This window comes from Plutella xylostella, chromosome 15, assembly GCF_932276165.1.
Source record: "Plutella xylostella chromosome 15, ilPluXylo3.1, whole genome shotgun sequence".
Classification (NCBI taxonomy): Eukaryota; Metazoa; Arthropoda; class Insecta; order Lepidoptera; family Plutellidae; genus Plutella; species Plutella xylostella.
The window spans coordinates 2,863,510-2,877,650 of record NC_063995.1 but is presented as its reverse complement, the minus strand read 5'-3'; the positions used below and the strand labels follow the sequence as shown (position 1 = coordinate 2,877,650).

Here is a 14,141-nt window from a genome sequence, read left to right as displayed (position 1 = left end):
AGTAAAAGTTGTTTTAGGTGATCATCTTTTGCACATAACGCATGTTTCGCAAAAACCTGTATACTTACCTATATTTGTAAACTATATTTACTTACTCACACTTGTAAAGCTGCGCGCAGAATTTCCTCTGAAAGCAGCTTGTTTGCAGAATGGCCGAGGCTGAATTACGTACCGCTTATACATATTAAATGGACTTTTGATTAGCCCCCTCGTGCATTTTGTAAAAAGGTAAATGTTTGAGGTAACTCCCGGTGTGTCTGTTCACCTGTTTAACGTACTCGTACTATACACAATGTGTGTAGGTACAGCCTTGTGCATTAACATGAATAAGTACACTTTTGTACCATGTCTAAATAAAATTTCAACCAATTAAGTAATTGCCAGTTTACATAAATAGCAATAACTTACAGTCATACATTCTGTATAACTTTTTCAACCAACATGCAGTTGTTTTTTACGTTTTTGGAGTTTGTTGCATTGTGAAAGTATGTCAAAAAACAACTATTAGGCAGTATTTATATGAAAATAAGAACATTACTGATAAAATTACACCCTGTGTAAGGAACAGCAGGGCTAAAGCGAACGATTCTTGGTTGAATTCAGTCATTTTACATGCATTAGCATATTTTTCTATTACTTAGTTTCCTATTAAATTCTAGTAGGCCCATACCTTTAGATGAGTGCAGGGGATGGGATTATCGTTATTATGTACGGATAATCTATTAAGCATGTTCCCAAGGCAGGTTATAATCATGTTCAGCTTTCAATTTGCTACTTTCTGAAGCGATAATAGGTAATTATCAGTTTTAGATTATGACTACGAAGCATGCTTACCGACAGGCTTTGTCACTATGAAACTTATGAAACTTTTGCTTTCTATGTAAATAGTGTGAAAGGATGACTGCAATACATAAGTTAAATGATGATGGGCACCAATATATGGAAGCTGGGACCAGCACCAATAGAAATGAGTGATACGTCGTAGTTCGTCGAAGCTCTAGTCTTGATTTACTGTCCAATTAGAATAATCGTACCTTGAAAGTTTTTATATTTTATTTCTGTTATTTTAATGTTTTTGTTAGTTTTTCACATTCATTTTGAATTTTTATAACAAAATGATCATATTTCATATAATATTATATTTGTTTATTATCTCAGTAAATAAAACCAGTTGAAAGTAATTTCTCCAATTTCAATAATACGTGTTTACGTGTATTACGCCCTAACTGTCATCAGGAGAGAGAGTGCAATGCCATAGAAAAATACTTCCTTCCGATGAATATATTTCAAAATGGACAACTTATACGGATTTGTCGCCATAATACTTTTTTGCTCACTTGAAAAGAGCTATTCAACGATGTATGTCTCATCTTTATTGGACATAGGTCCCAAAACGCCCATTTTCATTAAATACATTTAAAGTCGCCTGCTAGGTAGGAATAGGGTACCAACCTATCACATGCACAGAAAAAATAAGCGATCTTACCACAAAACACCAGGGGCCTTACCACAAAAACTTACACAGTATTTAACAGATGTTTAGCGCTGTCAAACGCCTACGAAATCTGTCAAATTTCGTTTTAAACAATAATTAAAACGGTGTATAAGTTTTTTGTGGTAGCACAGCAGAGGTTGAACGATGCATAACCTTCCTTATAAGCATCTGTCGAATCCCGTGATAAAGTCTAATTACCTATTAAACTTCTCAGGTTTCCATTCGAAAAACATAATATAGGTACATGCATAATTTAAATAGTAAAACTTTGTAGATATACCTGCCTTATATATATACCTATAATTAACATTAGCAACATAAACAAGCTGGCTGCTTGCTTTCACGCCTGGCTTGCTACAAAGACCGGTTTCGTAGCAACCCGTAGCAAATATCGTAGCCGTGTCGTAGCAGAGTCGTAGCACCTTTAGTCCTATCCGCATAATTACCTATTAGTAGGGATAACATGCAACGCAACAGCTTAGCAGGACCCGATTTGCATACAACATGAATATACACACCACAAATAAATTACCTCTAATATATTAAACAAGCAACTTACGACTACTGCAACTGTTTTTCACATGTTAATATTCTCCTGACCTGTCCTATATACATAATTTAAAAACAATTCGACTGCTTATAGCGCATTTTTAAAATAATACTACATGCCTACTTATTATTGCAAATGACAGCGAAAAGCTGTTGGTATTTATGGTAATACCTACATTAAAAAGAGCTATTAGGCAGTATGTATGTGTAATTCGCCTTTCAAAGCGATATTACGTTAAATATATATACAAACATATGCAAAAACAATGCTTTGTTTATGCAGGAATATTTTTTTCGATAAATACACACTTATTATAACTCTACTTGTACGTATATTGGAACGCCACATAAGTTAATGTTCCATCAAACACTGTTCTGTATACGCTATTATTGATTTGCAAAGTTCATCATTTGACGGTCGACATTCAAAACATTTATAACAAAATATGCCCATGCCCATACTTATTAAACATTGTAGGCCTAGTTCCACAATAGTCGGTTAGATTATTAACACATTGTAAGTGTCATCTAAAATAAAATTATACGCCATGTCCATCTAAAATTCTTGATAGATGTGCCAAAAATCATCAACAAATCCCTCGTTATAACGTAACAGTGGTGTTAATACTCTAACAGAGTATGGTGAAACTAGGCCTCAATCAGATCTTTCCTCAAACTACATAACTCTTCACCAGTACTAGCATACACTGACTAACGCACCGCATTCTCCACTCTAATCCAGGTATACAAAGTTCATCATCGAGTGGCCACCCTTCGAGTACGCGGTGCTGCTCACCATCATCGCCAACTGCGTGGTGTTGGCGCTGGAGGAGCACCTGCCGAACGGCGACAAGACCATCCTGGCGCAGAATCTGGTGAGTGCCTCACGAGACTGTTGATACCTATATCGCTCAGCAACCGCTACACGCGTTCTTTAATGATAAATGGCGCAGAATCTGGTGCCTCACGAGACTGATGACTTATCGCTCAGCGACCGCTACAAGGGTTCGTTATCGATGACGATAAACTCGTTAAAATAAATGCGCGTTCCACCAATCAGTATTCGCGAATCGCCATATGGTTTATCTACGTCGATAACTAACCCGTAGTTGTGCTGAGCAGCGACCGGGATTTTCAAACCATTATTTATTTATACATAAATAGTATGCTCGACTTATTTCCCCATACATAAATACACTATATTAAATAGGTACATATCAAATACTATACTAAACTATATTTTTTATTTTATTTATTGAGGCACACAAAACAGATAACAATGGTTACAAAATTTAAAAAATACAACTAAACATCTGTTCTACATTGATACCCAAAACATGCATGCACAACATTAATTATTTAGGATGGAACATTACTCATTACATGTGTTCTATGCTATAAGGTAAATACCTACTAATTTTTTAATTTTTTAATTCATATTAAATACTCATATTAAATACAGGGTGCTAAAAAGAGTAAAGTATGCTAAAAGGGATTGATTTAGGAGGTCAATCTGAACAACTTTTTTGGAAATACCTACACAAAAAAATATTTTGCTGCTTCTTATAAACTTTGTTGATCACTACAGTTTATTTATTTCAGACATGAAAGATAATAAGTGTATAAATTGTAGTCTATATTTTATAAAGAGAAATTATAACGTAATTTACTTAAATTCAACAACAATATATTTATTATATGCGAAGTATAATCCGCAGTAACCTACCTACATTATTTTTAGAATTTCTTTAAGTCGTAGAACCAAAGTTGTTTATAGTCACCCCCTTTTAGCTTACTATTACTGTAACGCAAAACACCGTATAAGCCGTAATAGCATTAACACTTGAAGTCTATTTTTGCTGTGTGGGAAGTTTATAAATTTTACTGTCAGTAGACGGATGCGGCAAGGTTCCGTGGCTTATCTCCCCCTTGAAGAAACGATATAGGTCTCTGCATAGTCGTTTATACATATTTTTTGTATGATTTCCTGAGTCACCCTACTCACCCGGCAAACCTTAAGCATATTGTAAGAGTATTGAAAATGTTGATGTTAGTTAACCCTATTCGTATTTCTCAGTGGATAAGTAATGATTCTTATTGTTGGTAGCATCCCTTTAAAGATCATTCGTATGTTCACCTTCTTGATTATAAAGTTAGTCCCGTCCCGGAGACATAACAGTAAAATATAAGTTACCTATTCGTATTAAAATTAGGTTATCTAAAACCGTACGAATATTGAGCCTATTTTTAGCAGGTATACTTAACTAATCAAGCTCATTCTGCCAAACTATTATCGTAAACGATTATATGCCAACAGATTTAATCCAGATAACTATAATTTTGTTTTTCTTTTGTTTCAGGAAAAAACCGAGGAGTTCTTTTTAGGAATATTTTGTGTAGAAGCCTCGTTAAAAATTTTAGCTTTAGGTTTTGTTTTACACAAGGGGTCATACCTTAGAAACATTTGGAACATAATGGATTTTTTCGTAGTAGTAACCGGGTAAGTTGACTTTTTCCTATTAATATTAAGTACTTAGTTGTAGTTTTAAACTTAACTTTAACTTTCTTAATCCATAACATTATATAATATCTACCTATATTCTATCAGGTTTATGATACGTTTAAACATTGGTAAGATATTTGTGAAAGTTTTAGAATGATTTCTAATTGAATTCGAACTGAATACTAAATATAAAATTTCAACTATTCTTCCGACGTCACAACCTAATCGATAGGTTTCTCCGACTATTGTTGTGCCGCGATACCGTGACCCCTATTCAACCAGAGATAGCATTGCCTAACAGCAATCTCCTTTACACGCCGTACGTTGTATATATACAGTATAATATATAATCATATATATAAAGCGAGGTTTGCCTAACAGCAATCTCCTTTACAAGACATGCGTGTTATATATACATAATAATATATATAATATAATATAGTGATAAATATAAAGCGAGGTACATTCCGTACATAATGAGGTGTATGCCGGGGGTGTCAGGTCCATGACGATATTCGCGGAATACAACGTGGACGTGGACCTCCGCATGCTGCGCTCATTCCGAGTGCTCCGACCGCTCAAGCTCGTCTCCAGGATACCAAGTAAACCCTTGAGCCACGGTCATATATATAGACACATATACTCTCGCTAGTTTATATATATTTACATATTTGGAGTTTCTTGCTAGCGTAGCCCGTAGGTCTCGAGACTATATCGCTAGACATTTTCGAATAGCGTTTTCATAGTTTTGACTTGTGTGCTCAAAACGTACTGTGATTGATTGATAATTATATTATATAGGTTTTTTATATATTGAAAGTTGTATTTTGACATTATTTTTGTTGTTTAATTAAACAGTGTACTCATAATAGGGAAATGAAAGATAGTTTTGAATAAGTACTTACTTTTGACGTGTGGAGTTCTAGAATGAAGTTTAAATAGATTTAACTGCGTATAATGTTTAAAGTAATAGACGCTACTGGGATTTCAATAATTAGATGTGAATATAATTTATTTAGATGTAGTTTTTAAGCTAGTGATTTAATCATGTTACAAGTTAAATTTGAAGGTTGTGCTTAGTACTAGTTTTGAATTCCTTTGTTAATTTAGATGTTTTACTATAAATACTTTCGATTTCTTAATTAATTGCATTTTGATAGAAAGTAAATGAATATGACCTTTTAGAACTAACGTTGGAAGTATAGCAAGTATCTTCTAATAAACAATTAAATATTCGATTCAAAAACTGTCTGTAAATATTTTTTTTTTTCGTTCATACTTGAAATTCATTCAAATCAACATAACAATTACATTAACATAAATATGAAACTGTCGTTATTTGAAAAGTAGATGTCATCATTTTGCGATCAATTATTATGAACAAACAATCTCAAAACAATCTTAAACTTTTCAACTTAACTGCTTCAAACTATCTAAAAATTTAAATTCTAAAAACAAACACGAAAAACATGCAATCTCGGTCAGCTGACAGAATAGCCCCCTTCATCCGTCCCGTAAACCAAGCACAACCTTCAGTAGAGTACATCCAGTGCGCTAGTACTATAGTGAGGGGTGTATTTTGGCAGCATCATCACGCTGAGGCCGCAGGTCGCGCCCGAAGTCGACTTCAGGACCTTGCGCGCCATTAGGGTGCTGAGGCCCCTTAAATTAGTCTCGGGCGTCCCTAGTGAGTGATAGTACTTCATTAGCCTAGTTTTTTATGTAGTTCGGCTGTTGAATAACTGTTTTCTCATTGTTGATATACTGTTTTGCTGCTAGATTGGAAATTGCAACATAGTGAGATGTATTTGGATACGTACAGAAAGTTTAAACTTTCATTTTGAACGCGATGAATGTGGATTCGTGACGTAAAGTTTTATTCAAAGTTCATGTAGAAAAACAGTTATGCAACAGCCTAGATTTCAAACCAGCTGCACGATGTCTTTATTTTATCCATACTTTGTAGATATCTTTCCATTATTATGTCACGAAATTATTTAGCTGTTTGTTGTATTATACTTTGTTTTTATTATCTTGACCTAACCTTACCATACCGAGTCATTTCTAATAGCCCGAAGCGTTTTTCCAAAATACTTCCACCCTGATCATTTTGATGTGAGTCTTTATAACTTTTAAGTACCTCTAATACATCCTCTTCAGAAACCTATTGGATCAACTAATCACGGGCCTGATGTTAGCCGAGATTAATTACCCGCGCATTGGTCAATTCAATAAGCAGCTAACATCACACCCGTCAACATACGAAATTCAAATCTTTAGAATCGTATCACCTTCGTTCTTCCAGCAACAGATGGCGTTGTTTCTCTATTCAGTTACTAACCGTTCCTTTGCGTGTCTAGGCCTGCAAGTGGTGCTGAAGTCCATCATCAAGGCCATGGCACCGCTGCTGCAGATCGGCTTGCTCGTGTTATTCGCCATCGTCATTTTCGCTATCATCGGCCTCGAGTTCTATTCCGGGGCGTTGCATAAGACTTGTTATAATTTAGAAGATATTAGTGAGTACCCCTTTATTATTCAACAATTTATCTATAAGACTGTTGTTGTCAGCCGTGTCATACAACTATTTATTCTACCTGCACTTTTATGAAATCCATAGTCATCCAACAAAACAAGTAAATGTTATGGTGAAGGAAAACATTGTGAGGAAACCTGCACATGTAAATTCTAGATGTGCACCCTAAGTGCATTGTAATCTCGCGAACTATCACGTGAAAAGTGGGTGACACACCTTTCGAGTCACCTCTGACTACCCCTTCGGCGATTACAGTCGTGAGCATATGTATGTAAATGTCAATCATTCGTCGTCGTACGTCAATGTAGGTAAATGTATGTAAAACTATCAAACATCTCTCCGTTTAAGCCCAAGTATGTTAAACAAACCGGTCCACCAACCCGCACTAGACCAACGTGGTGGACTAGGCCTTCCCTTCAAAACCCTTCCTTCATTGGAAAGATACCCATGCGCCAGCAGTGGGGACGTGGTTGATGGGTCGTGATGATGATGTTAAACAATTTCCAAACGTTCCAGGTGAAATATTGAACGAAGGCGACTTGCCGACGCCGTGCAATGCGGATAACGAGACGCTGGCGCCGTACGGGGCCCACTCGTGCGAGTACGACAAGAGCACTTGCCTCGAGAAGTGGGAGGGGCCGAACAGGGGAATCACCTCCTTCGACAACATCGGCTTCGCTATGCTCACAGTCTTCCAATGCATCACCATGGAGGGTTGGACTGCTATACTTTATTGGGTAAGTATCTTAATTTTCGACTATGGGGATGTTATTTGATGATAAATGACGAACATTGCCACATTGGCCTGATAGGTGCCACCCAGAACACCAGTATTTATTCATAATAAGAACAACCTTACTTTCAAAAGTTTAATGATCATGTTATTTTAACGAATACGTACACGTGTATAGATAATAAGCTCTTCGTATAAACTTGTGAGTGGCCGAAGGTGGCCGTCCAAGTACAAAGATATTTCATTTACCTATTACGAATTTGAAAAGTACGAATAATTTAATGATCCGATAAGAATTTCCATTACATAGCCAGCATAAATATGTCTGTGGCATGCAGTGATCATTCAATGATCCAATAAGAATTAAGTTACATTCTTATTAACATTTCATAGGCAGGATAAAATATTATGATGTTGATGACTAAACTAATGTTAATAGCAAAACATTTAATAAACTTATAGTCGTAGCAACGGCCACCGAGATAAGCGACTCGCCTTTTTTAATTAGTACGAGTACCTATATGAGAAACCGTATGATTTAAATTAGCCTACATGGCATATATTATTAATCCAAGCATGCAACTAATTATTTTCCAATATTGTTTTAGACAAATGACGCGTTAGGCAGTGCGTTCAACTGGATCTACTTTGTGCCTCTCATAGTGTTGGGTTCATTCTTCATGCTCAACTTAGTTCTCGGAGTCCTTAGCGGGTAAGTCTTTATGTATTTTAATATTTCTAAGCTTTTCAGTTACACTGATCAACGGTTTTCTATACCGAACATTATGCTAATGGGGCGATACTGGGTTTGAAACGAAAGAAACAACTGTTTTGTTTATTTACATTATCATTAGGTATATTATGCTTTATCCTTTTTAAGTTAATTGTAAGTGACTTCATTTATACTTGGATTTAACACGAGTATTTTTTTGTTATGTTTCTTTTACCTATAATTTAACTGATACTGGCAGAGAGTTCTCAAACGAAAGAGGCAGAGTCGAAAGGAGAGCTCAATTCCAAAAGGAAAGGGCTAGGGCTATGTTCAACCAAGACTTTAATGGATATCTCAACTGGATCACTGAAGCAGGTGATGTGAGAGTTGGTTTGGAAAATCTAATATGGAATTTTGGCTAGAGTTTGGAGTATTTTTGGCTAATCCATGATTTTTTGTTTTTACAGTTAATAGTGTTTTGTTTTATGTACCTTACTAAGTTTTTCTTTTTCTGTTTTTGATTTTGAGTGTTTATGGCTAAAGTAACTGTAAACAAATGTACGTAAGGTTTTATTGTAATGGAAGTAATAAGCTAGATGTTGTTGACGCTGTTTGTTTGCAGTGAGTTCGCTAAAGAAAGAGAGAAAGTAGAAAATAGACAAGAATTCCTTAAGTTAAGAAGACAACAGCAACTAGAAAGAGAACTCAACGGTTACGTTGAGTGGATATGTAAAGCAGGTGCGTATAAAATAAAAATAACATAACTTGAGTAAAAACCTAGTAGTCACTAAATCTAAGATAATTATATAAATTCTGCTAAATATATTATGAATGATTGTGCTTTGTTTGACTAAATGTTGATACTGTTTACAGAGGAAGTAATTTTAGCAGAAGAAAGAACGACAGAAGAGGAGAAAATGCACATAATAGAGGGTAAGAATCAGACTAGTAAATATTTGAATCATACCCATTCGCAGACAGAATAGATATTATCAGTAATTTTAGTGAATTTGTTTATCTTTTTATAAATAACGTAGCCCTAATGAATTCAATACATAATATTGCCTATATTGTTTTAAAATACTAAAGTGAGTTATATTTTTAGCACGAAGAAGAGCAGCGGCGAAAAAGAAATTAAAAAACCTGGGCAAGAGTAAAAGCACAGACACAGAGGAGGAGGAACAGGACGAAGACTGTGGAGACGACGGTCAGTACTTAAATGTATTTCTATACAGTGATTCCAAAATTAAGGCAATTTTTGACGTGTAGCATTTTGAAACTGCAAAGTTACAAATTTTTTCAATGCTTTGAGACCAGTTTGAGACACAGATAAAAGAGTACTCACACTTTGATGAAGTGAACTTTTTATAATTTGTATTTGTTGATAACTTTCGTCTCGGTAATTTGAATGCATGAAACTTAATTATGTCAGTGTAAGGTATTTTTAGAATAATAACATTTGTATCGATCTACAACTGTATTAGACAACCAACGTATTTTGCCTACACTTTTTCTCTTGCAAAACAACAATAGCTTTATCTATAGAAACGTCGCCGTGTGTTTTCTTTGTTCCAACTCTATTGAATGTTGCATGATGGGTGTTGTCTTTCTAACATTAGCATTCACGAAGTATTCACGCATTTCCATTTTCTATTCGTAGGTACTTTATTTGTGTGTTGGTTGTTTACAGTTCCAAAGAAAAAGCAAGGTATGGGATCAAGCGTGATGCTGGTAGAATATTACTTTTCATCTTTTACGTAGATGAATAGTTTAGAAATAGTGTGTAGTTTTAACATCATATAAAAACAGTACTCTGCTACTCCTTGAACACGTTGTTTGAAGCTATGCTTAGTATAGTTTCATGTACATAATATTTTAACATCATAAATACTAAACATAAATAAGAAAATAAACTAAATAAAGTTTCAGTTGTAAAGCCGGCAATCCCTTGCAATTCCCAGGACGCCCTTATTAAGTTGGTGCATATCTGATTTCAAATACCCATATCCCGTATCACCCAATGATATATATACTAGGTATAGTTTATAAATTGTAGCTGTAAATCAAATACGACTTAAATGACGCCAATGCTAAAGTGAAATTACATAAACATAGAACGCTAAATATATGAAACATTTAGCAAATAGAAGCCTAGTTCTAACGTAGTAGGTCTAATGATACAACTACTATCTGCTGAAAAGTAATTTAAGCAAGCTTAACGAAAACCTAAAAAACGTATTACCTAATAATGAATGTAATGTCCGATCTAAAATTTTACTTTGATGCACATTTGTCAGAATATCTTTAACCAGAACCAACAAACATGAAGCTTGTTTAAACTACGACAGCAGCAATCCAAAATTGAATTTTATCTGACGCTTTGAATGACTTGCAGGTTTCCTCAAGAGCAAAGCGCGGTCGGCCGGCAAATGCGCCGATTTCTGGAGAGCAGAGAAGCGGTTTCGCTTCTGGATCCGGCATACTGTGAAGACCCAGTGGTTTTACTGGTTCGTCATCGTGCTGGTTCTCTTCAACACCATCTGCGTGGCCGTCGAGCATTACCGGCAGCCCAAGTTTCTCACTTCGTTTTTATGTAAGTACCTACCGTACGCTACTATTAAAATTGGCCACTATTTAAGCTTCAGATATATCTGCTATCTACTTGGAAAATAGTTGTATTATCATTCATTTTTGCAGAATAAGTTTGATAAAGTGCTATTGAATGATTGATATGAATTGAATGATGTTGTCACCATGGTGTTCTTACCGTCGTTAATTAAATTAATATCTATAATTATGAAAATTATGGTTACTTACATTATTTCCCATTACGTTAAAAATATTTGCAACGAAGACATACTTATTGTAAAACTTATAACTTTTATTTTCCAGACTACGCCGAGTTTGTGTTCCTGGGGTTGTTCATGATGGAGATGTGGGTGAAGATGTACGCGCTGGGGCCCCGCATCTACTTCGAGTCCTCGTTCAACCGGTTCGACTGTGTCGTCATCTCCGGGTCAATCTTCGAGGTCGTCTGGTCAGAAGTCAAGGGTGGTTCTTTTGGTCTCTCTGTTTTGAGAGCTCTGCGACTGCTAAGAATATTCAAGGTTTGTTATCTCAAATTTAATCTTACTCTGAGATTTATACGGATGATTATGTAAATTAGGTTGATTTTTAATATGCGTTTCGTTTTTCAGGTCACAAAGTACTGGTCATCTCTAAGGAATCTTGTGATCTCGCTGCTGAACTCTATGAGATCTATTATCTCACTGCTCTTCCTTCTCTTCTTGTTCATTCTCATCTTTGCCCTACTCGGCATGCAGCTCTTTGGTGGCCAGTTCAACTTTGAAGAAGGGACTCCGCCCACCAACTTTAACACGTTTCCCATCGCGTTGCTAACTGTCTTCCAGGTAAATAACTCAACCACATTTTTTAAATCCACACGAGCAATGAAAAAGTATCACTGGCAATAGCAATAAATTACTTCTAAACGGAAATGACGCTGGTTGCAACATTTAAGTACTACATAATTATATTTAAAAGCGCATTGTAATATATCCAACTAAAAACGTATGCATATTACCTAATTATTCTGTGCAAATTTTAAATTAAATGTTTTACAAATTGGGGCCATTAATGTCGGCATTTTGTAAGTGGAACTTTTTCATTGATCGCCAGTGCCTTTTCAATGCTATTTACACGACGACGGCGCTAAAACCGAAACTATTTCAAATTCCAGATCCTAACGGGCGAAGATTGGAACGAAGTAATGTACGACGGTATCCAATCACAGGGTGGCATACAGAAGGGGATGATTTACTCACTGTATTTCGTCATTCTGGTGCTATTCGGGAACTACACCCTGCTAAACGTGTTCCTTGCCATCGCTGTCGATAATTTGGCCAACGCCCAGGTGAGTCATGCACTGAAGAAATGGCTTTTATTGTTGTCTATTACGAAGGGTGACAAAGATGTGTGATGATGTATGTGTGCAACGTCAATGTTCACTTGTAAATCTGACGCCGCTTCTCGTGAACATGTTGTCTCTTCTGTAATTTCAGGAATTGACAGCGGCAGAAGAGGAACAGGTTGAAGAAGACAAAGAGAAGCAGCTCCAAGTAAGTTAACAACCTTTTTACTATGTCATTTGTACAATACACGAATGTACTTCCATCCACTTGATGCTTTGAACCTAAGTCGATAGAATCATTACTTCGAATCCATAGCATGCTCAGCCACTTTTCCACGAGCATCCGAAATCTCTTAACTGTCACTTTTTAACGGTTGATTCGTATGAAAACCATACATTTATTGGTGTGAAAAGGTAAAAATATTTCATTCGGCAACCTCTCTTCCAACTAATTAGGAATTGGAGAAAGAGATGGGAGCTTTACACGCGGTGGACGGGAGTTCACCCCTAGGTGATATAAGTCCTTCGACCGCGACGACCAGGAAGGTAATAGGACGTCGGTGGTGGAGCCATGTGCTTGGTCGTGTGCATTCATGTCGGCCGTTTAAAATATTGTTGATGTTTCACCTCTAGCCCATCCAACACATTCCTTCTCATTCCCCTGTTGCATGGCTTCTTAATGCACGATAACTGTGACTGCTCTACTTAAATCGTATCGATCAACAATATTTTAACTTCCGAATTCAGTGTTATCAATTATTGTTGCTTTCGTTGCAAACATGTTTAATAACTGGTGTTTATTTTATAGACTATGGCTAAATGTTATTTTCTAGAGTTATGTCTTAGGCGTCGTTAATATATGGGTTTCTAGGGAGTATCTAATTATGAAATACGAATTATTTATTAAATCTGCTTCTCTAGACTTGCATCTTTGAATGGATAATTTCATTTATAAATGAAGCTACTTATGTTCCTCTGGGTATCTCAAGGTATCATCATTCATCTTCTACTGTAGCTTATCTTTACTCTTCTGTAAAGCATGGTTTCCATAAAACTTGTGTATTTAGACTTTAGAATAACTATTTATGTTTAATCAAACTGACTGTTTATGTTATTCATAATGATTGTTTTACAGCTAAAATATAACAACAGAATTGTGTAACTTGCTTCAAGCTAGTCCTATAAAGGCATAGATGAAGATGTTAACAATAAGCTAGTCTAAAGATTAAGTAGACGTATGAATCGTTTTGTTTAACGAGTATTTAAACATCATATAGAATGAAAGATGCAACAGTAGATTTCATTACGAAATGTAATTATTGTATCATAGTAACATTGTTAAAATATTTCAGAACAAAAAGAAAGAAGAGGCCAAAAAAGATGATGACGACGAGGTACTAGATGGACCAAAACCTATGCTGCCATATTCGTCCATATTCATTTTGTCACCTACTAATCCGTAAGTTTATGTTACTTTACTTGGGAACGCAACACTAAATTCTGAGACATGAAATGATAACTGGATATGCACGTACATAATATTAACCGCATTTTTTATTATTACAGAATCAGGCGAGGCGCACATTGGGTTGTAAATTTAAAGTATTTTGATTTTTTTATCATGTTAGTTATATGTATGAGTTCTGTGGCATTAGCGGCCGAAGACCCAGTAGACGAGGAGAGCGAGAGGTGAGATATTATTCTCA

General features: G+C 35.7%; 1 protein-coding gene across 1 annotated transcript in view; it reads left to right on the top strand.

The window, feature by feature from the left end:
• The window catches only part of LOC105386568 (voltage-dependent calcium channel type A subunit alpha-1), a 109,155-nt gene that overhangs the window by 70,878 nt on the left and 24,136 nt on the right, over window positions 1–14,141 (top strand). Inside the window, 17 exon segments of the mRNA XM_048625967.1 lie at window positions 2,787–2,919; window positions 4,405–4,544; window positions 6,134–6,234; window positions 6,908–7,063; window positions 7,597–7,817; window positions 8,422–8,525; window positions 9,148–9,263; window positions 9,399–9,458; window positions 9,631–9,732; window positions 10,921–11,118; window positions 11,418–11,632; window positions 11,723–11,935; window positions 12,265–12,438; window positions 12,587–12,643; window positions 12,892–12,981; window positions 13,788–13,894; window positions 14,002–14,124. Of these exon segments, the coding sequence (XP_048481924.1) occupies window positions 2,787–2,919; window positions 4,405–4,544; window positions 6,134–6,234; window positions 6,908–7,063; window positions 7,597–7,817; window positions 8,422–8,525; window positions 9,148–9,263; window positions 9,399–9,458; window positions 9,631–9,732; window positions 10,921–11,118; window positions 11,418–11,632; window positions 11,723–11,935; window positions 12,265–12,438; window positions 12,587–12,643; window positions 12,892–12,981; window positions 13,788–13,894; window positions 14,002–14,124 (2,310 nt within the window).